Here is a 25,023-nt window from a genome sequence, read left to right as displayed (position 1 = left end):
GACAAGGGCCGTGATTATGAATAGGCCTTTTTAGAGAGGCTCCTGATTAATGTTCAAACAGCTTCCATTGCAGAGAATGGCAAGGGCTCACAATTGGGGATTTCATCGTCTGCAGTAATTATCATCTCATGGACAAAAACATTGCAGAGGACTTGTGGAGGAGTGTAACAGGAATAGTTCACATTACCTTGTTTTTTTGTTTCATTGTTACAAAAGAGGTCAAACCTTGCACCTGGATCCTGTAAAACCCAAACACCTGATGGGTACATCTAGAGAGTGAATCTCAAAAGATATTGCTGAAAACTCTACCTTCAAGAACAAATGGAATGATGAAGTATATTAGACACACAAGTGATAAGTTTGTACAAACAATGGAAACTGAGTGTCAGGGTTTGACCAGATGTTCGCACCTCATCATACAATGGACAGTGGATGTAACAAATTGTAACGCAGGCAAAAAGCATTACAGGAATGCACTACAGCAAATTCACGTCAGGTGACTAAACTGCACATTCCCTTGGTGCATTACCTGAATATGACAATTAAATCACAATTAGAACAGCCGTCCGCCCAGGAGGGAGACACATTGTCCTATTGAGAGAGCCGCATGATTGGACAAAACCCCTAATCCCCTGCTGAGAGACCCACCATGTGTCTGATGTTTTAGTCAAAGTACACTCACGAATTTATGATTTGTTTCTGCCAGCATGTAGATCAAACTATTAACAGACAAAGATAGCCCTGAAATTCCAAAAGAATGCAACGCACTCTCACACTCGCCCTCAGGTGTTAATTAAATTTCCATTGACTTTTTTTAGAAAAGCAATATTTCACATATGCACACCTCAGCTCATAAATCGACCGTGGCAGTGACAAACAAAAGGAAAAAAAATACAAAAATAAATCTCATTTAGAAACAATGCTGATTAAAATGCTTCCTCTCTTTCCGGGCCTCTGAATTGATTTGCTGACCGTGGGCTTCCTGAGCATCTCCACCAAGCTTCACAGCCAGGCGAGATGCATCGCACAGAGTGGCGCGCACATTCATCATGGAGGAAGAGGTGACAAAACAGGGGAGCTTTGGACACTAGTTACAACGAGTGGGATATTATTAGCGCTGAGTCGTGGTAACCGCTGCCATTGACCTAATTTGGGCTATCCATCCCAACAACTCTCTCTTCCCTGCACAATTGTTCTGTTCCATGTGCAGCACCATTTATTTTTCCTTTCTGTTTTTATGTGCGGAAAGTGCTCCCTCGCACCTTGGTGGAGGAATGATGAAGGGAGTACCTCTGGCCACATGCAACAGCTGTGGAACAACACGTTACCAGTAACTGCACATGGCCATTTTTACTGAAATATCCACATTTCACCAGCCTCTCTATGATTCTCTGAGTTTCTATATATTAAGAGTGCTATTCAAGCAATGCATTATGAATTTGAGCCTGCCTAAGACAGCACTAGGGTTGTGAACATGCTGATAGATCAACCCCTTTTGCCCTTGAACTGTACCAAAATATCTCCTTTGAGTGAACCGACAGTGGCATTCCCTCAGAGAGGAGGAGTGCGATGCTGAGCGATATGAGTCCTTCGAGCCAATGCCATGACAAAGGGCCAAAGGAGCAATTTGAGCAACGAGGGCCTCTCCGCCTGCCATGGCACCTTGATCTAAAATTGAATTCAACTACAAAGAGTGCTATCAAAGGCTTTGAACATCAGACAGGGAAGCCTCTCCAAGAGATTGAGTCATCTCTAAAAATATTTTAATCTCAGAGTAATGGTGTCTTGTGGGGTGAGATACATCTGTGGCTCTGGTTAAGGGTCAAAAATTTTTTTGGTCTTGTACACTCCACAGCTCTAAACCTTAGCTCTTTTTAACTCCACCCCAGTCCTGGACACAAACCAAGCAAAAGCCAGGCAAATGGATCAATAAAGGGCTGACAGAAGGGCTGTGCTGGGATCACACATGCATGTGCTGACAAATACTTTCAAAAGCGTTACACTGCCATAGCTATCATCCGCCCTTCCTGTTTGAACAGGCCCGCCATTCTCCACACATGGAGAATGGATTTATGGATTGCTGTCGCAGGGTTTTACAGATCGTTAAGAGGCTGCACTATGAGAAACAGTACTGATGAGTGCTCATGTGTGAAATTCTGGTGCAGGGGCTGCCTTGCTGTAGGGGAGGCTATGTTACTGTGCCTTGAAGATATTGTTCTGTCACAGTGACCAGTAAGAAAAGGATTGACAATCTGACCATCTCCAAACCGTAGGCTCCAGAGCAGTGAAACCTGGCTCAGGTGTAAAATTGAAACCACTGGAGAATCCAACTTTTGGCCCTCTGAACCATCAGATTCCAGGTAGGCCTTCAATTATAGGACAGCTCAAACTTCAGTGAGATTGTAGGGTAGGGTCATATAAATTTGAACACTGCGGTGCTTCCTGCTCACTGTGTAGTTTATTCCATTAAATGTATGCTAATGCCATTAGCCCCCCTTTCTCCATGGCTCAGCATGAGAGTAGTACTGAAGCAGGCCTAAACGCCTTCCCCTCTCCCCCTGGCCCTCCTTACTTGATTCCCTCTTAGCAGGCTGTCAGCTCTCACACTCTGCTACCTCTGCAACTGATAATGTGCAGTGGCACGATTCCCAACACTCACACGGTGTGAGTTTCTCTGATATCTGCCCCCCCCAACGTTGACACTACCTCCATATACAGAGCTATAGCCTGTCTCTCAGCACCCACTGGGATAGCAGCTCCGTTGTTTCCAAAGATTTCCCTCCGTCCGGCTTGACTGGTCTGCCCCAAATAGGTGAACTCTCCGTATTTGTCAGCACCTGAGTCTCTGTGCTCGTGTAACGTCTCGCGGCGCCCTTATTTGCTCTCAGAAATAGCTCACATTCACACGTCTCTCTGGGCAGAGCGGCTTCACCCCACATAATGTTATCGCACTTCATGGCCACTGGGCCATCTCCCCTCACACACAAGAGCACTGGCTCACCATCCACACATCCCTTCACCACAGGCGCTCGCCGGCGGAGGTGCCTACGACACTGAGAAGCGGCTGGAGAAGAAAAGAAAGGGCTCCAGAACCATGATAGGACTGACAGTTCCTCCTGAATAAGACTCATTATTTCAGAACAAACCCAGCCTCTGTCAGCCTGTCTTATGCTCGTCTATCTGCCATGCCCAGGTAATGGTATTATTTCAGTAGTCAGCCACACATGAGAAACAGGTATAGACAGGTGATGATGCACTGATGCACTGTGGTATTACGAAGGTAAAAATCTTTCCCTATGTGGCTCCCTTTGCATACCACTGTTACCTATAAATTATTGTCGATACACACAGGAGAGGTATGCTAAGGTATGCTCCTCCTTGCTGGGCAGGAACCTTAAAGTTTGAACAGGTTTCACAGGCTAAAACATCCAAGGCAGACAACTACCAGCCTGTGCACTCAAATTAATTTGTGGTTGTTTGAGAAGTAAACAATAAAACAGAAGGGATAGTTTATATGTGAAGGAAAAATATTAAAGAGCAGATGTCTGAAAGGGTTTGATGGCTTTGGAAAATGGTGTTGTTAATTCTCAGTTGTTAGTCATTGTTCCAGCGGCTGCCAGGCATTCGAAGTGCTGCATTTTGTTTTCACGACATTTGTGCCAATTTAAGTTTGGCTGCTTGAGATGAATGTGTTTTCCCTTTAATTCTGCTCATCAAAAGTACAAAAAATAGTGGGGATTGCTTGCAAAAGAAAGTGTTTCATGTCAATACCTGCATTGTCTTCCTCAAGATAAACATCATCAAATATAATAACACCGGAAAGGCTTTTCAGACATTTTCCTGACATTTTTTCTGTTCTCTGGCTTTTATCTTCGTTATGATTAGGCCTAAAGCCTACCAATCTGCCACCAAATCAAAGGCATAGCCATTATAGAGAATTACAGTGTCCAAAACAGGGCTAAAACCTGCCATTTGGACTTCCATTTTCTACCAGCTGTACTATCAAGCTGTAAGTGTAATAGTGGGTTGTTTCTTTGCATTCTGTTCATTATGAATTAAACTTGATATTTTGATGTGGTCAGGGTCACTATGTTTGTATTATAAATTGGTATATACATATTTCACACTCTCCATTCCCTCTGTACACCTTGACAACTCATTAAACCACAATCAACAGTGAGCAGTGGAATAACAATCTGTGTCATCATTAAGCATTCACTCTAATGATGCAGTGATGTCACCCCCGGCATAGGGGGCTCCCAAGTGTTCCTGACATTTTCAGCCATGCTTCCCTGTACACTCCTGGTGCACTGCAAAAATAATGACATCTTTATACCTTTTTCTCCTGAATAATAAATACATGCAGTGACACCACCAGCCAGCCCAATCCCAAAGCCTTTTGATTCACAGCACTGTGCACCACACGTTCAGTTCGCACAGGATTACCTTGGGGATGTCTTTTTCCAAGAGGAAATACACATATTTCCCATTACCAATGGTCTGAAACTCTGAACATCAAAACAGGCTCTGAGTGACAATATGAGACCAGTTCCAAGATGGTTTTTCTTACACAAATAGATTGGCTGAAAAAGAACAAGCAGGAAGTTGGTTCTGTTGTCCTCCTGACATAATTGCAAAGTTTGTATATACATCTCACAAGAGAATATGATATTGGAAAACAAGAATCACTCACTCTAATTACTGTGCAATGCACTACATTAGATGCAAACCAGCAAATGTAATCCTTACAGTAAAATGCCTGCTATTTTATGTTAAAAATAAGAAAATCTGTACTATGCCTTAAAAAAATCTTTGCACAATTCTTTAGAGGAAATACACAAAGACACATTTCAGAGGAATCTGCTGCATTCAAGACCAAATCAATTGAATGTATAAGTGTAATGAACATGGCAGAGGATAAGTGAAAATGAATGGTTTCACAGCACAGGACTGCTTCAGAAGACTCATTAGACAACAGCTGTGCCTTTAGCTTTTCCAGGGCAATGCATCCTCAGAAAGGGAATAATGTAGAATAGCCCAGGAAAAGCTTGCTCTCAATAAGCTTTAAGGTTTCACCATAGAGAGGTGTGGACCCTTTAGAAAGTTTGTGTATGGGGAGGAGAGGGGCTTTTCTGCTCTCTCCAAGCTGTCTGTCAAGATGTGCGTGTGGTGTCAGTTTGTTTTGTTGAACCTCAGCCTGAATGATGCCATCTCTTTCAGGGCCTTGAGCTCAAGACCCGGAGGAAACTACTAACCAAATTATACAGTATGCAGATTACTGTCAGAAGCCCTCCTGAGCCTGGGTCTCATTTACATAGGGATAACATGCCAGGGAACGGCCATTATTGAAAACAGATTTATGAAGGGAGCCTCATGAATAAAAGAAGCCCTGCATATAATGCAGGTTTATTGTATTTACATGGCTGCACATTATGAAGATTTTAAGAGCTGTGAAAGAGGAGAAGCCACAGCACACTAATTTTGAAGAAGACTTCACAATTCTCAAAGAAAATGTAAACCCACGCTGCCCTGTTGTGTACTCATATGGAACAAAAGTGATATCATATCACCGGTGTCTAATGCATCCTCCAGCAAATGGTGCTGTAGCCACGCAGTGTCCTGCAAAGAGCTTGTTTGGAGAAGCTGGTCTCTCACAAGCATCTTGATGTTGTTGAATGTAATGCTGACTAATTGGTGCGAAGCACTCTAGTTGTGAGGCTTGCTTTGAGAATGTACTGTATATATGTGCATGTGTGTGTGTGTGTGTGTGTGTGTGTGATATACAAACACTATATGTAACAGAACACATAGTTTAATATGGATGTACTGTAGATGAAGCAGGTGGACAGCTGCTGTCTGAGCTGATGAAATGTATATGCAGATGAAACTCAAGGATTGCAGTGCAAGCTGGCAGTGTTAGCTCCCCTCTCATCCTCCTGCGATTATTTCCTCCAAATGAAGTCTTCCCAGGTAAAGTGAGAGCAAACATTCAGACAGAAAGGTTTATGACTAGTTTATCAGGGGAGAGTAAACTAGTTATGCCGGCGTGTGGAGTGAAGATCCACATACTCTGCATGGATGTCCAACTTGGCTTGTGAACAGTAAAAAAACAGTAAAAAATATAATGGAGAATGGAATAAAACTAATACATACAATACAAAACTAATATATTCTCAGGCATATGGTGCTGTGCAGTAGAGCTTTCATCAACACAAACAGCCATCTCTTTGGAACAGTGCGCTTTGATATCTGGCCATTGCTGGCACAGCTCACTGAATTTTGTGATTTTTATGTTTTTAGAGCATTTTAAGCCACCTGTCAAATTCATCTATTTGAAATGTCAACAAAAGGAGCTTTTTAATGTTTACTACTGGTACATCAATCAAATGACCTCCTAGGGAGAATACACATAGACAGCAAGATGCAAAGAATACAGAATTCTTAGAAAAAGAATATGAGAAACCCATTTCCACTTTAAAACATGGAGGACACCTTCTCACTAACAGTGTTATAATGATATCTGATCAACCAGGACACAGCAATAAACATCTTTAAAGGTAAACCAAATATTGGCCAATCTTTCCCCATTACTGTTTTTTCCCAACAAATCCAGTAAGTAATTAATGAAAATGTTTCTCACTCAACATTCATCTCTCTCTCTCTCTCTCTCTCTCTCTCATATCATGACATTAACACAGTACTCATCCACTGACAGCATCAGGTCTACTATTTTCACTATCTTACAATCCACCAGTGTTGAATCTCTCTGAAATAAACACCTCCTGTTTCTCATTTTTCAGAACCTTACTACTCAAAAAACATAAATCCCCTCTCTCAGGCAGATAATTTTACCCACTCACATAAATTCCCACTATGAGTTCAAGCGTACTGGTTTTTTTTTAAGTGACAGCCTACACGAGACTAATGCCCCGTTACACTGTTATTGAGTCCCGAAGGCACATCTGTAGGTACTAGGAGGCACACCTTGCTTCAATGCTGGGATCATGGATTTGAAACCACATCTTAGGCATTGCATTAATATTATCAAAGCTAATGCCCGGGCAGATGTTTGAGATTCCCGTGTAATCCCCAGCTTACCCAGGACCATGAACTGTATGCCCTCAGACCACATTGGCTCCACTGCCTCCTCCAGAGTCAGCAATCTGCAGGTTCCTGCCAGCAAACACTGCTCGCAGAATGTCAAACTTGGGAGCGGGCCAGCAGCACACGTTATTCCCCACCTATCCAGAGGGAGGCAATGTGCACAACTGTGAGGCCACAAAACAAGGGTATTTAGATGGCACCGAATGAACTTGACAAGTACGTACAATATTCTCCCTGCTATTCAAATGTTGCCTGATTTCTGCTGACAACAGAAAATGCCAGTCATGTCATTCCCTTGTAGCACTGTATTAAATAAGCAATGGGCCATTGTAACTAATCACTGGTCCACATTCAGACCATTCCAAGGTGCTTGTTGCCTCCCTCTTTGGCACTCTGTATTAAAATGATGGATTGGAGTAATAGCCTTGCAATAGACTGACGCCTTGTGCTTTGGTGCACTCGTACATCAAGCTGCAGCATGCCATAGGTATAGAGAAAAGCTCAGGCTCTGTCAGCCATCTAGACAATTTTTCCAGTCATTAGTCCATTTTAGTCATGCCTTTAAAATGCCCACAAAGCTCATGTTGAAATAAAAGGACTATAATGAACAGTACCCACTTTCACTGGCACACTCATTTCATATAAATGGAGTGATTTTTACAAAACATCAGCTTGATGGACTGTGATTAAAATCACTGTCCTTGTTTTGAAGAGAGCTACAACAATTAGCAGAATGACGCATACTACCTGATAACAGTTGCATTTTGCATGGGCTGGCTCAGCAAATTCATCAGAATTTGTGTAGTTTTAGTGTTGGATTTAGTTTATCATAAAAGTGGCCTCACAAGCAAAAAAACAGGTATTTGGATTGTTTTTCATATACCAAAGTGTCTCTTTGCAACTTCCAAAGCCGACCTGACAGGCAACCAGAAAAGTGTCAGTTGGCTGAAATTAAACAATTGTTCCCGGTAAAATACTGGAACACATTTTCAAACAATGCAGCAGTCAGTAGGCTCCTGGCGGAACAAAAGGCCCAACGAGCAGAAGAGTTGTGCTGGGAAGAATCCGGTGGCGTCCTTCCAAAGCCCTGATAGCTTAAGACTGTCTGCAAAAGGAATTACAAAATATTTTCCTTGTCATCTCACTGCTCTCAGCTCTCCGTCCATGGCTGGCACGCCTCCCCCAACTAGCCCATCTTCCTGGGGGACGTTATTTAGAGAAAATCGCTCTTCTTCTCAGCCGAGTTGACCTCAGCTTCTTGATGGGCTGCGCACCGATGACAGCATGAAGTGGCAATAGAGGGGGGAGTCAGGACCGTGATGTTGTATACTGCAATGCTGTATGTCAAGGCATCCATCTTGGATGCATCCCAGGTGATATGAATGTGTTTAAAATTACACTTTGTTTGTTTGAATATGTTTTAAAAGAACATGTTTACTGTTTCAGCACTGCACAAAGCAGAATTTAACCACTCGAATGAATTTTAATAGAGGAGAGTTGATTCACCTCATTTCAACACAAATGAATTCCACATTACGTTTGCTGAATTAATAAGATTATGGATCAAGGAAGGCAGAGACACTTTTACTTGTTTTGGTTGTCATGGATATTAAGACCCAACTTTCCAACAATATTTGATTCAACTTATTTGTTCAGATTTTTACACATTCATCGCAGTCTTATTTCCACAAAAACATGACCATGTCTCATATCACATGAGAAGGAGAACCCACAGGACAGGGACACTTTTCACATAGGCCGACAAGCCGTTTTCACATATGAACACCGGACAAGGTCTGGAGAATCAGGTCCGCAACTTGGCTGGAATTGCCCTTTCACACATGTAGCACGCAACAGGAGATTGTCCGTGTTCTCACCTACTGGAAATACTCCGATTTGGTTTAGGTGAGGGGCGGCGCCTGGGTAGAGTGTACAGGAGGCAGGACATGACGCAAACTTTGCTGCAGAAATCGCATTGGCTGTATTCGAAACTGCCTACTGCATACTGTGTACTGCGTACTACACAAGTATACACTGTATACTGCATGCTGCAAAAGCATTCGCGAGTTGAAGTGTTTTCAGGTGTTTTCTTTTCAATGTCTTACCTTTCAGTGGTACGGGCACATAATGTGGCACAGAGGAGGACATAGCTATTGTACTTTTGGGTAGCCTACAAAAAAATCACACGTATCCATCCAAATTGTGCTACCGGTGCACATGATTTATTATTAATTATACATTTATTATAACAGGAAGGTAAGTTTTTGTTGTTCGCTATGTAATGTTACGTCACCAGTTCACCTATCTCACTATACCTATCACTATTAGGCTACTTAGCTACAGCTTAGCTAGCTACTAACCAGATAATAAACTATTAACCAACGTCATTAATCATCGTAAGAGACAAGTTTTGGCAGTATAGCTATAGCTAACTATCTCTTTAATGATCATTGGACTCAAAATAGCGTGTATTTGGAGGTATCCGCAATATCAATGAAACAATGGAAAGCAATTCACAGGCACGCAGAAAAGAGTAGGAGGCAGATGTTTGTATTCTTCCAGTTTCGCACCCGTCGCATGATAGAAAGATAGAAACATCATCAACACGCCCACTCGCTCACAGTGTATTCTCTCAGTGTATGTTGCCTGCCCTATTCACACATGGGCCCACTCCAACACGAGACGGACTTTGTACTAGGGAGCTGGCAGAGTGCAGTCCGTCACATGTCCGGTCCGACTGATTCAGACATTTGCGTTCTCACATACAGCTCCTCCGGGTAAGGGCCGGTAATATGCTCCGGCTTTCAGTGCATGTCTGAAAGGGGCTTTATTGTATGATGTTTGGAGTGGAAGTTGACGCACTAAAAAGGATTGATCCCTCCTCAGAGTCACGGAAACCCTCCTGCTGATATGGAGCGGGCACCATGTAAGCAACAAAGAGTCCAGAATATGTATTGTTTGTGGACCTCCATGCTGCATTTCACACTGGTCTGTGCTCTCAACGGCTCAGCAGGCTACAAAGAACACTGTACCGCAATACCACCAGTCACAGGAAAACCAAACTATCAAATCAACTCAAATAAAACTTAGAAACAAACTAACAAAAATGATATTCAAAAAAATTACATTGTCTGCCTAAAGGATGTGACAGGAAAGTAATGTGTTACAGTGCCTGTTCAAAGCGTAGCTGTTGCACAACATAAAAGCCTGAGATAGAGTCAGGAAGCAATTAGGGTTATGATCATGCATATTTCCTCAATGCATCCTTTTTCATTGTATCATGACATGAAGAGGCTCCAGTATACTCCATAGCTCCACTGCTTTGGAGCGATCGAAAACAGCACAGGAACAAACATTCCAAGTGCAGTTTGGGACAGAATGGTGATGACCTAAGCACAGCAGATGAAGATGGTGGTTCTGCCCTGAATTACTGATACAGAGAGGAGACATGCGGATATGAGAAGTTCACAACAGCAGTTAGACCTCCTGGGAAATGCAGACTGGGGCCTCTCCCATTCTCCCAAACCCTTGTTTAATGTTTTGAACCTTCAAAAATGTCATTGTGTCCATGTGAGAATGTATAAACTGCTGTTGCAAAACCTCTTCCATATTTTTGAACCCCAGTTTGGTCCAAGGACTATTTCTCAATATTTCTGACATACAGTTCAATCAAAGCTTGATATTTCTACTTAAAATTTAATATCTCCAAGCCTTTTCTTCCTCTCCTAAATGCAGAAAATCTGGAGTTTTATTTTTATCAACCAGACAAAGCCCTTCCCTTTTCACATGTAACATTTTTAAACAAATATTTCACAACACAGAACAACATTCCTGGCCTGATCCAGAAAAAATAAATAAATGTATCCTAAATTGGTATTTACATTCTGACTCATCAGGAATGTTTACAGGAAAGCCGTTACAGTTATTGAACAACTTGCCACATTTAATTAAAACACTGCTGCTTCTCCGAAGTCTACAGTGATTACCTTCAAGAGTCAACATCAACATTTTCCACAGACACACGCCCACATATATGCACGCGCGCACACACACACACACACACACACATGCACACACAAATTCCAGTTATTATAAGTGCCATTTTTGGTTTTACAAGAAAGAACATTTGCAATATCATTCTAACGATACCACTTCCCCTGTTAAACTAGCACTCTCCCTAACGGAAAATCAGATGATTTATTTCATTCTTAATGTGTTTTTTATCAAAGCTGTCTTCAGTCTTCTGTATACAGGCGGCTACAGCTAAACTGGAGTGTTTGAAAGCAGCACCATAGCAGCCTGATGGAGCCTCTGGTTAGAGATGCATGATACATGCCTGACATGCCTGGCCTTTAAACTCCCTGTCACACAGAGTTTTGAGATGATACCCTCTTCCATCTGCAGTTGTGCTCAGTGTATTTTCTCTCTACCCAATTAATTTCCTGTTCCTTTTGGCTGTTGCTTTATTCGTGTTGCAAGTCATTTATGTGAGTTGGCTGGAAAATCGAGGTGTACTTCCAGTGTGCAGCTCTCCTTTCTTTAGTTTGGTGTGGTGACATGACATTACCTTGAGTTAGGACATATAGAATTGTCCAGAAACCACCAGCTGCAGTAAAAGGTGCCATGTTTTAAAAATGAATTGCAGGGAGCTCCCAAAGTAGCTCAGAGGTTAAGACACTCATCGTAAATGCAGGCTGAGCTCCATGACCCAGGTTTGACCCAAAATGTGTGATCAGCAAACAATGACTGTGAGCCAACAGTGACAGCCTAGCTCCACCAGAGATAGGGGTATGTAGGTCGGCCAGGGTTGCCCCATCTTACCACTCTCAGGCAGCCTGCTATTCGTCAGGCACCTGCAAGTTGTTTAGATCAATGCCTATAAGTCACACACTGTCTACTCCACCACAGGGCGCTCTGTGACTGTGAAAAATTACTGCTTGCTGCATGTAATGGTAATGCAGGACTACATTTGCCACACCTGGAGGGCAGAGGTTATCATGGAGAGAAGAGCCTAATGCATACTTAGTGATTACAAAATAGGGTTGCATGAGAGCATTTAAAAGGGTTTTGCTCATACCTATCAACTATATGTTTAATGGAAAAATAATAGGCTAAGATAGGTTACTGTGGCAGTAAGTTATTTCTACATGCATTCACAGCACGGTTTGGGTTGACATCTGGCTTTTACACCACATAAACAGACAGTCGCCAAAAAAAGAAACAGAAATGAAGCAGTAAAGGCATTCTGCTGTCAAGTCTATTATAGCAAAAAGTGACAGCAAGTGAATCGCCTCCCCAATCACAGTGATGGCAGATTCTTTATAAGCATGGGAAATGTGTTATTTGTTTCAGTTTAACGAAATTGTGGCCTGAGATAAGATCATCTTGGCGAACGGGAGGCTGTGTGCCACAAAAATAATAACACCTCTGCATAGATGGGAAATTGCATTACCCGGTTAGAATCCTTCTCACTCAGCACTGTAGGGTCAGCCACTCTGATTGGATATGGCATTCCCAGATTAACCCTGGGTCCTGAGGAAGGGCCAGTGTGTCTAAGCATATTGTTCTTTATCCATGCAGCAGCAGCTCAGTTTTTATATACCAAAGGATTGGGGTTGTAACTGCACTCTATCTCTAGACAAATATTATACCCAATGTCCCCCAGTCCAATCTACCACTCTAGTAAAACGCTGTGTTGTAGCATTATATTGCTGTTCTGTTTTAGTTTTGTGAAATGAAATTTATGGGGGTTGTTTTGGAGCCAGGAAAGTTGTGGCTTGGCATTTAGTAAAAATACAACACATGAAAAACAAAACATGTACTTGTACATGTACTTATATGTATAAAGCATTTACATGTACTTAGTGAACCAAGGAATGTAGCAGACCATGACCTGAAAGTCAAGGTATGTACCACACCATGAACCATGATCACACCGAAACCACAGATCTTTTCTTTGAGATTTCTCCTGCTGGAAGCAAGGGAGAGAAATGACATTCTCACAGTCAAACCAAATGTGTTAGCAGGAACCACATAAACAATAGCATTTCTTCTTGTCAGCGAAAGAGCAGCAGCTTCAAGCAAGTGAACCATCTGCTCCTTGTAGGAGAAAGGAAATCTGATGACAGCTTTTTCATGTTTATGTGGTCCACTGCATCGCTGACTGCACCAAGAAGAATCACTGCCTTACTTCTGACTTGATATTGCCCACTCAATCCAACACATATTGTTCTCACCACATGTCCGAGATACAATTATGTGTTGCAGTGACATTATAGCTGCATTGCAAAAACACTGTTAGCGGGCACTGAAATATCTGTTATTAGTGGAACAGTAGCCTCCCAATTGTGGCCTCAAAAGTACTGGGATAATTATCCAGGATACAAAACGATATGTGAATAATTTTACAAAGGTGCTTAATCACTAGGTTCTACAGTTCAACATTTAGGCAGGTGCTTAATTACACACAGCCATCAACACAGGATTTAGTTCATTCACACTCACAATTGGAACTAAAAATCCTACCGCCTAGTGATCCCATTTAACAAACCACTTTGTCTTTTGCTGTGATATGTTAATACAATTTCCTCCTCCACACTTCATCTGCTCACAGAGAGAGCACTGCTGACCACCCTTTGCAGAGGCCATCTCTTAAAAGTGAACCCACTTCTCAAAAAACACGTTCCATGTATACTTTACTGATACTTTGCAGCTGCCACTGTAAGCAGTCAGAATGGTGGAGTGCTATGGGCTGCCACAAGAACAGATTTTTATTTTGTGTCACACTTTGTGCTATCTAATAATTAATTAATAACATTAATATATTATCCATAAATCCTGGTTAACTCACACAAACGTGGCTTGCGTCTTATTTTCATTGTTATTGTGGTCATTTCATTTTTGAATGGTGCAGAGTAGATCTCTCTTACCTAAAACTTGTGTGTGTGTGTGTGTGTGTGTGTGTGTGTGTGTGTGTGTGTGTGTGTGCACATGCATGTTTGTGAGGGCCTGCATGTGACCAAGCCCTCACAAAGGCTATGCCACCAATATCATGCCTCCCTTTAAATCCAGAGGTGGATCAATTAAAGTGCATGCGCTTTGAGACCCAGGACCAGTAAATATTAAAGCGATTTGGACAGAGGTTCTGTCTGGCGGCTGAATTATTGATGAGATCGGCTCGCGGGTGCTAATAACTCAACTCAAGGTGTGCTCCGACTCACACTTTCATGGAGCACCGAGGACTCCGCCTGATCCATACACTCACTCATCAGCTCTGATGGCTGCCATTACATTATTCATATCATTATCATTAGGAAGTGTCGCAGGTGACAGGAGTGACCTGGTGGTAATGGCTGCCAGCAATGATGTGTGGTGCAACACTGAGTGAAAGAGTGTACTGATTGGCAACATGAGCCCATGGAGAACACTCAGATTTATGCTCCTCCAGCCCTGTAGGCTAAGGGCCCAATGGAATCCTTTACACAGGACATGAAGAGGTCCACATTCTGTAGGACTCCTAGGGCTTCAGTCCCCAGGGAAAGGCAGCTATCCATAATTCAGTGGTAGGACTCTTATGATCCTGGTTTCTTTATAAAACTCAGTGATTGTGCAGTTGTTTGTAAATTGTAGAGGCTGTCCATGGAATCTGAAGCATTTTCTTGGAACGTGCGCCAGCATCTTTCCAGACTCCCAATCTACATTTATATCACATTGTGGTTCCCTGTTCTGAGTGTCTAATATTTCTTGACCAAAATCTTCATCTCAGCTCAAATCACACAATAGCATAGTCTGAACCCTATAGCTCAAAGACAGGCCAGATTTGATGGCACCAGTAAAAAAACTAATGATGTACAGGCTTTTAAAATAACCTAATTCATTAAACTTCATCCATATAAAAGACGTAGGCAGGGAGGATCATTTCTCTCTATTAGCACAATGTTTTATTCATTAATAATAAGAGAACACACTGCAATTTGAGTTTGTTAACCATGCAAAGCGGTATGGGTTTAAATCAGGTTTTTTGCTGGACTGTTGGCTGACAGCTGAATTAAAATAAATAAATCAAGGCTTCCTGTAAGAAGGAAACCAGAGGTGCAAAGCCATTTCCCGTAGGCCATTTGCCTTCAAGAACACATCCTGTTCCTCTGAGTCAAAGCATCTTTGAGTCAAACATCTTATGTTCATATGGTTTTTTCAATTATTATATTATATTATATTATATAACTTCAACCACTGTCTTCATCACTAGCCAGGATTAAGATTATAGAAACAAGGAAGCCCAATCAATCTGTGCCTTTCACAAATCCTTACCTTATCATTGAGCAACACTGAAAAGTCCCTGCAGATTTACAGAGCTGGTGCATAGTAATAAAGACACAGGGATCTTCTCTTAGGATGTCCTTCAGATTCAGCACAAGGTTCTGTGAAGACTGAAGAAAATGTGTATGCTGGCTTTTACTATCTTAGTTTGTGCCAACGTGCCTGAGCAGTATTTTCTTATTCTTAGGATCCATATTCATAAATCATTTTCACAGCAAATACCATGTGTTCTTCATAACAAGAAGTTGTCAGTCCCACTCTATATACAGAGGACATTTTCATTTTTGAGTGCTACACAATGTACACATGACACAAAGTGTAGCCTATTGAGCCTGGAGCTCAGTTTAAGCAATTTCCCATATACAGACACTTACAGCACCTTCAATGTTTTGAAGCCCACAGAAGTCTGAGATCAAACACATCATCTGGGTTTCACAGCCTTTGAGAGAGTGAATTAGAAGTGCCAGTATGGTGAAGGCTTTGACGAGAGTTTATGGGATCTCTCTCTAGGAAGTGTCAAAGGTCAACAGCAGCACAGTCTGTGAAGATATTTTTTCAGTAAAACACAAGAGAATTGGAGAACATGTGCATTACAAATGTTATCTGTAATCACACTGAGAAGATTTTACACTTTCCACATAAGGTGGACACACCTGTCCTACAATGCCATGAATATTGACTTCAAATACATGTATGAATGCACATCAGGGATGTTATATCATTACACAGGCACAGCCCCACAAGTGTCAAGGCCATTTGCATGGGGGTCACACCTTGGTAATTATGAGAGTAACTGAATGATCAAATATTGCAAAATGTTATGTCAAATTAGGTCAGCCATGTTCTGTACAAACAATTTGGCTGGCGTCTGGTGCTGTTACCAGTACTGCCTCCCCATAGTTTTATTGCTAAGCGTCCCAAGAATGTCCATTGTGTGCAAATAAAATGCACCCATACTGTTAGAGGAAATGGAGATTTCGCAATCCATCAGAGCCCTTCAGAGGCATTTTTCACATTTGCTTTGTCAGAGATGGGCATTACATTAGCTGTTTCATCAGAGCTCTCATTAACACCACACTGCGCCTTTGTAATAGCTCACCAGATATTACCAAGAGAGAGGAGAGAATAATGGCTTAAGTCTCAAATGCTGTGTTGGGTGGTACTGGCTAAACACTCTAATGTCTCAGAGGCCTGAGGTTTGGGCTTGTGGTCTTGGCACATCCTTACTAAATCAAATGTCAGCTGTCTTATTTGTTGCACATTGGGATCTATGACATTTTTGGGGCCAAATGTTGTGACAGTTTCTTAGGCAAGTCATTACCATGGAACAATGCCTCAATTAAATCCTGCTGTGCTGACTCCATGACCCACCGCTGACTCATACCACTTTGCATGGTTAACAAACTGGTCAGAAATCCCTGGCCATGGCCTGATCACTAACTCTTTAAGTTCCCTAGCAAGTTATAGATTAAATATTTAACAAGTATAAATACATTGCCAATGAGTGATATGCATGATGTGAGATGTGATGTGTGAGTCTAGCTAGCTTAGTTCCCCCATTAAGACTTTTAAGGCAAAAATACTCTAATGCCAATAAAAACCTGTATGTGGTCTGTGGGACGAGAGAGAATTATTTCCAATCCAACAAAAAGGGTATCAACTTTGAATTTATCATGAGAATCATAGAATAGAGTGTTTCATGGGAATTTTAGAGGACAGTCTGGGATTCTCATCCCTATCTCTGATTTATTGAGCAAAACCTGACCCCCACCATGTTCCATAAAATCTTCACAACTGTAGTCTCATAGCCTTAAACCATAGGAAATTTTGGAAGTACTGCATGAAGTCGACCCCTGTTAATCTATGCCAAATTAATGTTCAGCTGCATTTAGCAGAGATTCTTCAGACCATTCAGAATTACCTCCCATTAGTCAGTCTGCCCACTCAATTGGGACTGGAGATGAACTCTTGGAGTTCAAGGTCAAAAATCCTCCACAGCCTTCAAACCATAGCCCTTGCTCAGAAACAGAAGCTCAGTATGACGGCACACTTCAGTTCACAAGAATAGAGCTGTACTTGGATGCGTTGTTATTAAAAACATAACTTAGTATTCCCTTCCCTCCCATTATTGTGGAAAAAAGAAACTTTATTTATACTGTTTAGTTTGTGTGGTTATGTCATTGTGAAGCCTGAGAATCAACTCTCAATGACATCAATTATGGAGGCCATTTAAGATACTGAAGGACAGCAATAGCACACTTTAGTACTGTCATAGGATATAACTCAAAATATGACCGTGGAGATCATTTAAAAAGAAACCAAAAAGGGATTATGGCATATTATTATTATTATTATTATTTTTTTTTTTTTTTTTTTGGTAAAAAATTAAACATGCTAAGAAAATAGTGAGACTAACATTATTCCCTGGAATAAAACTATACATTTACAAAACAAAGGCATCAAGTATTCTAGAACATAAAAAACTGTGGGGTCCCTGGAGCTGACTACCCCCTTGATTCTGCAAATTTAATGTTGTCCCAACATTAAAATTAGCTGCCTGGATTCTGCACCCCTTGCTTTCACTGCTGATGTTTGTGAATATCATTTTTAGATTAATCCACACATTTCTCCCCCCACCCTGTATAAATGTTCATTTTGTTTGTGTCAGCATTTACTGGGAATGTTTTCCCATTTCCAGCATTCAGATTCATATTGGGTCCCACACACTAGTCGATTTACACAAGGTCAACTGCAGAATTAGAAAATGGAACAGAATGTAAATTGCCTGATGCCTGAGGAAGGAATATTACATAACAACAAGATATCAGATATCATACTTTAAAGTAATTATAACTGTACAGTAGCTTTTATAGCGTATTCAAGAGTTGTGCTCACCTGTTCAAGCAATGACAGTTATTAATTCGGCACCCATCACACCACCTCCAAATGGTTTGTAACTGATGTGCAGCTTTGTTTCTACCAAGATAACCACCATACGTATTGATCCCTCTATAAGCACAGCTTATAAGCATCAGAGGACACATGATTATAAATCACATTCATTCTGCAGTTCCCCCTGTGATTCTACTTACAGTTTCATTAAGGAAAATGAAAGCTCAGTGGTTCTGTTATAAAAGTCACTTCCATTCCAAATCCAACCATTTCTGTCTCATTTCCTTGATGTCTGTGCCCAGCAAAACACACCTGGTCTATAAAGAGTTTTTTGACTAGTGTGCTCTACTACTCAGCAGTTTCAGACAGCCACCTTGCCAAAAATGTCCTCAAAACAATGTCAACACAGTCTTTCCATCTCAGTCACATATCTCAATGACATAGTCAGGAATCTTAAACATCCTGGCTTTCTGAAAGGAAAGCAAACAGTCCTTCATGTTTTTTAATTGAGATGGTTCAGATAAGCACTCTTCCTCATGTGCGTGCACTGAAATAATTGAGTTGACTGGAAGTGTTAGGAGGACTCTAAAGCTCTCCAGGTCTAACATCAATAAAATCCCGGAATGTGTGCGGCTGTCAGCGGCATTGAAAAACACAGGTTGAGAATAACAGGATGCCAGAGCATGCCTGAGGTTCTCCACAATGGGAAACTGGGGACCACACCCTGCTTTTGTTCCTGCTCAGAGAGAAATGCTCTAACTCCAGCTGTCCTGGGACTTCTGGCTGTTTTCACTTCTTTACTATCATTTTGCAGCATTTTGTGAGGTCTTTGGCTGTGAAAAACAGTAGCAAAGAATCGATATGGTAATGAATGTACATCAAAGTACATAATGGTGCCCATGCATAAGAGCACTGCACTACAGTATATGCACATTGTTAGTTGTTATTTCTGTGTAAAGAATAATAACTCACCATGGCTTTTCCTAACTATGCAAAATAAGAATGTATGCAACAGGAAATCTGCCTCAACATAAAAATCCAAGCATGACTATTTAACTGATCATACAGTGTAAGACTTATGTTGAAGCTACTAACAATGGAGAGTAATAGATAAAAACAGGGTTGAGATGGACAAGCACAAAGTCTCCTGAGTTCATGGCAGTCATGGGTTTGCGATGATGGACAGACCATTGCAGTTGATACACTCACTGTCACAGCACCATTACTGTAATTCTCTGCAGACCCATCCTTCACAGGTGTAGGATGTTTCATAGTCATAGTTTTATGCTGAAATAGCAATGGCCATATGCAGAATACAGCTGTGTCTTGTCTCAGACACTTAGAGTTACTAAGTGAAAGTACTGAGAAGCAATTCATTTTTTTTGCAAATCTACAAATTAATTGAAATGATAGTATGTTTCTTCATATCAAAGCATATTACCAATCTTTTATACATTAATATTGAAAAAATAAGGCACCTGTGTGAGCAAGGGTGGGGTGGAGGACTTTTTGCACTTTTGCATGTAACTGGAAGTGAATGGATTCTCTTTCTCTTTCACCAATGTGAAATGTGTCAAATTCTTCAGTGGCATTCACCCTGCGTGACTTCGTATGAAAGACAAATGGCCGTGTGTGGAGAATGAACCTTTCCCGTATGACCTTTCAGAATCTCTCTGAAACCACCTCCTGCCTGCTCACTCTGCTTAACAAAGGCTGGATATTTCACATGCTGCTGCACCAAAGTCATACAGTGACCTAATGCACTGCATCCTTCTGTTTCCGCTACCTTCCGTGTTCGATGTATTGTTACCCTGTCACATTTAAGGGCAGGGAATGAAAATGAAATTGCAGCCATGTTCAGATTAGTGGATACTAACTAATGTGTCTAATTAAGATGCCAGGAGGCCTTCTATTAGCTCATCAACCTCTGACAGTCACACTGAGCTATTTCAAGCCCAGGCAATAGTTAGCGACAACAAGATCGAATTCTGTAACAAAACCATCATCACATTAGGCTTGCTAAAACCCCATCAGAAAATTGGCACCTGAGTCCTTGGTTGAAACAGAATATGTCCCATATTACACTGTAAACACACTTAATCTTTGAGTTGAAGGAACTTTCCTCAAACGAGAATCTTAAAAGACACAAATAAGATGAATGTAAACATAAATTTCAGCCTGCCCTCGTGGTCCTACCTTCTGCCGAATCTCCTCCTCCATCTTGACTGGTGACCCTAGCTCGGCCACCTGTTTGACCCCCTCACTGGCATAGCCCCCGTACTCCCACAGCACATAGTTCCTGGAGTGGGACGCCCCAATGATGGCTGACCAATGGTTGGCACGTCCTGCAAAAAAACGAATAGATTTGTACGCATACGCACTGCAGACACTGTCAGATGTTAGCTCATTTGAGCATGTTAGCCCAGTTCAACCACCTATAGTGTAGACTGCAGGATTCATGACATTTTGAATGGGTGAGGTGCTGCAGGATGCATCTAGGGCCCTGTTTAAACTTGGTTTTAAAATGCGTCTTGGGCGATCGGATCACAAGTGGACAGCCAAGACACATCGCCGTTTACACCTGTGTCTATCATGCGTCTCCAAGGGGTCCAGCTGACCACTTGTGTTCAGATTTAATTACTGCCTACGTCACCCCACCTACGTCAGTCTCTGTCGCCAGACAAGCGCCAAATTTGTTTAACATGGTCTAGCTAAAAAAACAAAAATGTTTGAAGACCTAATATACATGTACGGGCTATTCCAACTGTTGAGACTGGCAGGACAAAGTTATTTGCAATTTGCAAAAGAGTGCAGAACAAGACGAAAAAGGAAGAATGTTAGAAAAGCATTTTTTTGAGCATTGGCTCGCTGTCACCAAAACAACCACCACTTCCTGCTTTGATGACGTATTTTTCGGTTACGTCCTTGTCGGGGTAAATGCTAATCAGGACGCATTAGCATTTACACTACAAAAGATATGCGGTCAAATGAGTCCCAGACCACCTCGGCAAGTGGTTTGAGTGATCAGATCACAGTGCGTCTTGGTGGTCGTTTACACTTGTATTTAGCACTGTCCACTTGTGATCTGATCACCCAAGATGCATTTTAAAACCAAGTGTAAATGTGGCCTAGGTTAATTTCATGGCAAGAACTGAACAAACTGTTACATTGCTGAGACACATGCAATTAACTCCCAGTTTATATCTTACAGTGCATTTCTGTCTCTTCTTCTGTGAGAATCTAAAGTTATAATGATTCAAGATGAGGGAAGTCAAAGCTGTAGTTGTGCTAACAGAAGCAGAAATGGAAATACACATTGTAGAACAGGGTTACTAGATTCACTGCATATCCACACAATTCCAGCCTGTCTTTGAACATGTATGCACATAATGTTTTAGAATTAAAAAACAAAGCAAAGAATTAAAAACAAAGCAAAGCCAGACACTAAACCCTAATGATAAGATAGCAAACAGCAATCATGTTTCTGAATAAAAACACTCCTGGATGTAGCCCTTCACTGCTGGCCCCAGAGAACCTTCAGTTACAGTCGAATTGGCCTTTATGCTTTGCACTTTGGCCCAGCCAAAAAGACAGCCGTCTTTCTGACAGCAATGTCCACACCAGATGCAGGTCTCTCTGAAACCACAAATACCCCACCAGCAGCCTTGCCACAGCCTGCTTGTCTGTACATTCCAGTATCCTTACAATGCCAGGTGAGGGTAATAAAGTTGGTCTCCTGGTGACAGCTGTATTAGATGGACAGGCCCATCCAGCAAACTCAGGTACGGAGTGATCCATCAAACTCTGACACACACACACACACACCTCTGGCACATGCTCCCAATCGGCCATATACAATCAGCGGAAATTTCCCTCTCCAAACAGTTCTGCTCTGACCAGCTAATCACAGTGAAGCATCTTTGACGGATCTTTCTTGAAAGATGCCCATTTCCCAGTTTCTACAATGTTTGTATTTGCTGTATCGATAAATAAGTTTATACTGCAGGTTAAAACATCCCTTCAAAATACTGTACTTACTCACCAAAACTAGACAACTGCAAAGGATCACTTTCCACAACTTGAAACAGCTTTCTAATAGAGAGTACTTAAACAGCACATATTAGGAAGAAGATGTATTCTTATTTACACTTCAATTTTGTATACTGTCAGAGAAAGACATGTCTTCTGAGGTACTACATTTTGCTTTTCAGCAAACTTCAGCTAGTGACCTATGCATATTGAGTCATTTGTGCCAGCAAAGAGTTTACCATCTTGAACTACCTGTAGCTGACTGCTCTCTTCCAACGACATTGAGCTCATTCTTAGAGACAGTACATGGGGCCCAAGGAATTAGGACACATTCTTTCCGGACACCCAGTTGTTTGGCTTGTTTTTATCACCCTTTTCTAAAAATATTTCTCTAAAAAGTGTCTTGCTTTGTGGTTCTTGTATTGGAAAGATCCAGGTTGTATGTAAGTTGATAGAGGTCACACTCAGGAACCATCTCACAATGGAAAACACTGTGTAGTGTTGACTATAACTCATTTTCTAAGTAAAATTAAAGAAATAACGAAGGGTTGTATGCACACACACAAAGGCAGAGTTCCCATGCAGAGTCAGGTCATTTTTCCCCCACTGCATTTCTAGTTCATCATTTTCAGTAATGATTTTTTGTGATACATTGATTTTTTTCTTCCCCCAGTGAGAAATTCAATACCAACTGAGGGCAAAACTTTCACCTGCAATAGGTTCAACATTGATTAGAATGGAATGTTTGATTGTAAAATCAAAGCCACCAGAATTTCATCTTTCCTAAGAAATAATTTACCCCTTATAAAATGCATTGTTGTTTGTTGTTGTTTTCCTTCTGTGTTGGCAAAAGATTTTTTCTTTAACAGACCCTTTTTTAATTGGTACAGCTTCAATACAGTCTTGAGCTGAAAGTGGATTATACTGCTGTGGAAGCAATGCATTTTAGTGTATATAATAACAAAATCTTTACTCAGTAAAGGAAGTTTTACAAACTGTATGTGTCCATTCATGTGTTATCCCTGAAAACCTTCTTATCTAGTTTCCTTTTGCAATTTATATCATTCCACCACCGTGACAGCCTATATATACATCTTCAGAGAGCTCCTTACCAAACACTATATAAGGTTAATCCCTTTAAATCCATCAGACCTGCATAGAATCTTAGTGATGTGCTATAATGTACCAACACTTTTTTTCTTATTTTCTGCCAACAGAGCCCATTCCTGTTTCCACAATATTTATGGAGATTTCTCCATAAATTTAACCCCTTCCCTGTTCACACTCCCTATATCATTTATATCTGTGCTTCAGATGCCTCTCAAATCTCCCCTTCTATTTACACAGTATATCCACACCTAAATCAAGGCACTCTCTTGCTGTTCTACCTGTTAAGCTTATCAATTAGGGGTAAGGTCTTTCTCTTGGTTAATCTAATGCTGAACCCTATTTCAATCACAATATTGATCATGGTGTGGGTGCACGTTTTCACCGGAGAGCTGTAGTAATCCCTCAGCTTCATTTACACCCATTAGCTCTGTTTCAAGGTCATCCGTACATCAAACAGAGGGGGATGGTGGAAGCTCACAGGTAACAGGACTCACTGGGGTAGTCTTTGGGGTGCATTTTCTCCGACCAGTTCCCGTAGAACGTAACCCTGTATTTGGCTGTTCCACAGGCACAGCACTCCAGAATGGGTTTCTCTGTTGCTTCCCCAAACAGCGACTCTGAAACATCACACAAACCCCAGTTACAGCAAAGAAATTTTTTTAACACATTGCATGTGTCTAGAGATAAAGGTGAATACACTGAAATGTCTGTAGCTGGTGAATTGGTTTTTGTGTGTGTGTGTGTGTTTGGTACAAGATGGAGATTCTCGAGTATCCATCTAATTAGCAACACTCAGTGTTGACTTTTTCACTGAACCTGCCCAATGTATATATGTTTCTGTTGACTTCCTTAAAGAAAAAGCAATGAGCATATCTGTAGATAAAATGTATGTGCTGTCATACAATAGCTGTGGTCATTCACTTAAGATCATTCAAATGCAAACTGAGTTCAAATGCAGCAAACTACACTACTATACAATTATAATGTGCGGTGGTCAATCTCAGAATGAAAACAAAGCAGAGGCTAAACCAATTTAAAGCAATTAGTGTACACTGTTGGCATGAGAACAATCTAAATAGGCATAGCATAGACTGCATTTCACAAGATTACCAACCAATGAATTTGTGTGCAATTACGTGCTTCCATTGCAACAGGGCATGCTACAGTGTGTACCATATTGAAGGGCAATGCTATAATATGGCTTTTCCTCAATGAGAATCTTACCTTTTTCACACATTCTCTTTGTAAGGGAGCCTTCATCCTGGAAATAAATGATTCTTTTCTGCACAATGCTTGCCCTGTAGGGGAGAGTAGTTACTGTTAATGGAATTAAATACATGGCTTTCAGGCAGGTTTAGGTTCACTGGAACCCTGAGTGGCATGCATAGCCACAGAGGGAGGTGAACATTTCTGACAAAGGGCAAATGTGTGGTGTGCATTTTACACAAGCACATACAACCAGCAACATTTTCCACTACGTGATCTACTAACTGGGGGATTCCCTTGTTTTCTGAGTGCTCCTTCTTCCAATCTGTGCTTACACAATTTTGTAGCACCCACCCGGACAGA

General features: G+C 41.4%; 1 protein-coding gene across 1 annotated transcript in view; it reads right to left on the bottom strand.

Moving 5' to 3' along the window:
- Positions 1 to 25,023, bottom strand: part of LOC118781896 (spondin-1-like) — a 91,257-nt gene that overhangs the window by 50,319 nt on the left and 15,915 nt on the right. The window contains exons 4-6 of the mRNA XM_036535033.1: positions 24,679 to 24,752; positions 23,949 to 24,071; positions 20,512 to 20,660 (exon numbers count right to left, since the gene is read on the bottom strand). Of these exons, the coding sequence (XP_036390926.1) occupies positions 20,512 to 20,660; positions 23,949 to 24,071; positions 24,679 to 24,752 (346 nt within the window). The remainder of the gene's footprint in view (positions 1 to 20,511; positions 20,661 to 23,948; positions 24,072 to 24,678; positions 24,753 to 25,023) is intronic.

The sequence above is a fragment of the Megalops cyprinoides genome, chromosome 8 (genome assembly GCF_013368585.1).
Source record: "Megalops cyprinoides isolate fMegCyp1 chromosome 8, fMegCyp1.pri, whole genome shotgun sequence".
Classification (NCBI taxonomy): Eukaryota; Metazoa; Chordata; class Actinopteri; order Elopiformes; family Megalopidae; genus Megalops; species Megalops cyprinoides.
Note: the sequence above shows the minus strand (reverse complement) of the source record. Positions and strands in the feature narration are given on the sequence as shown.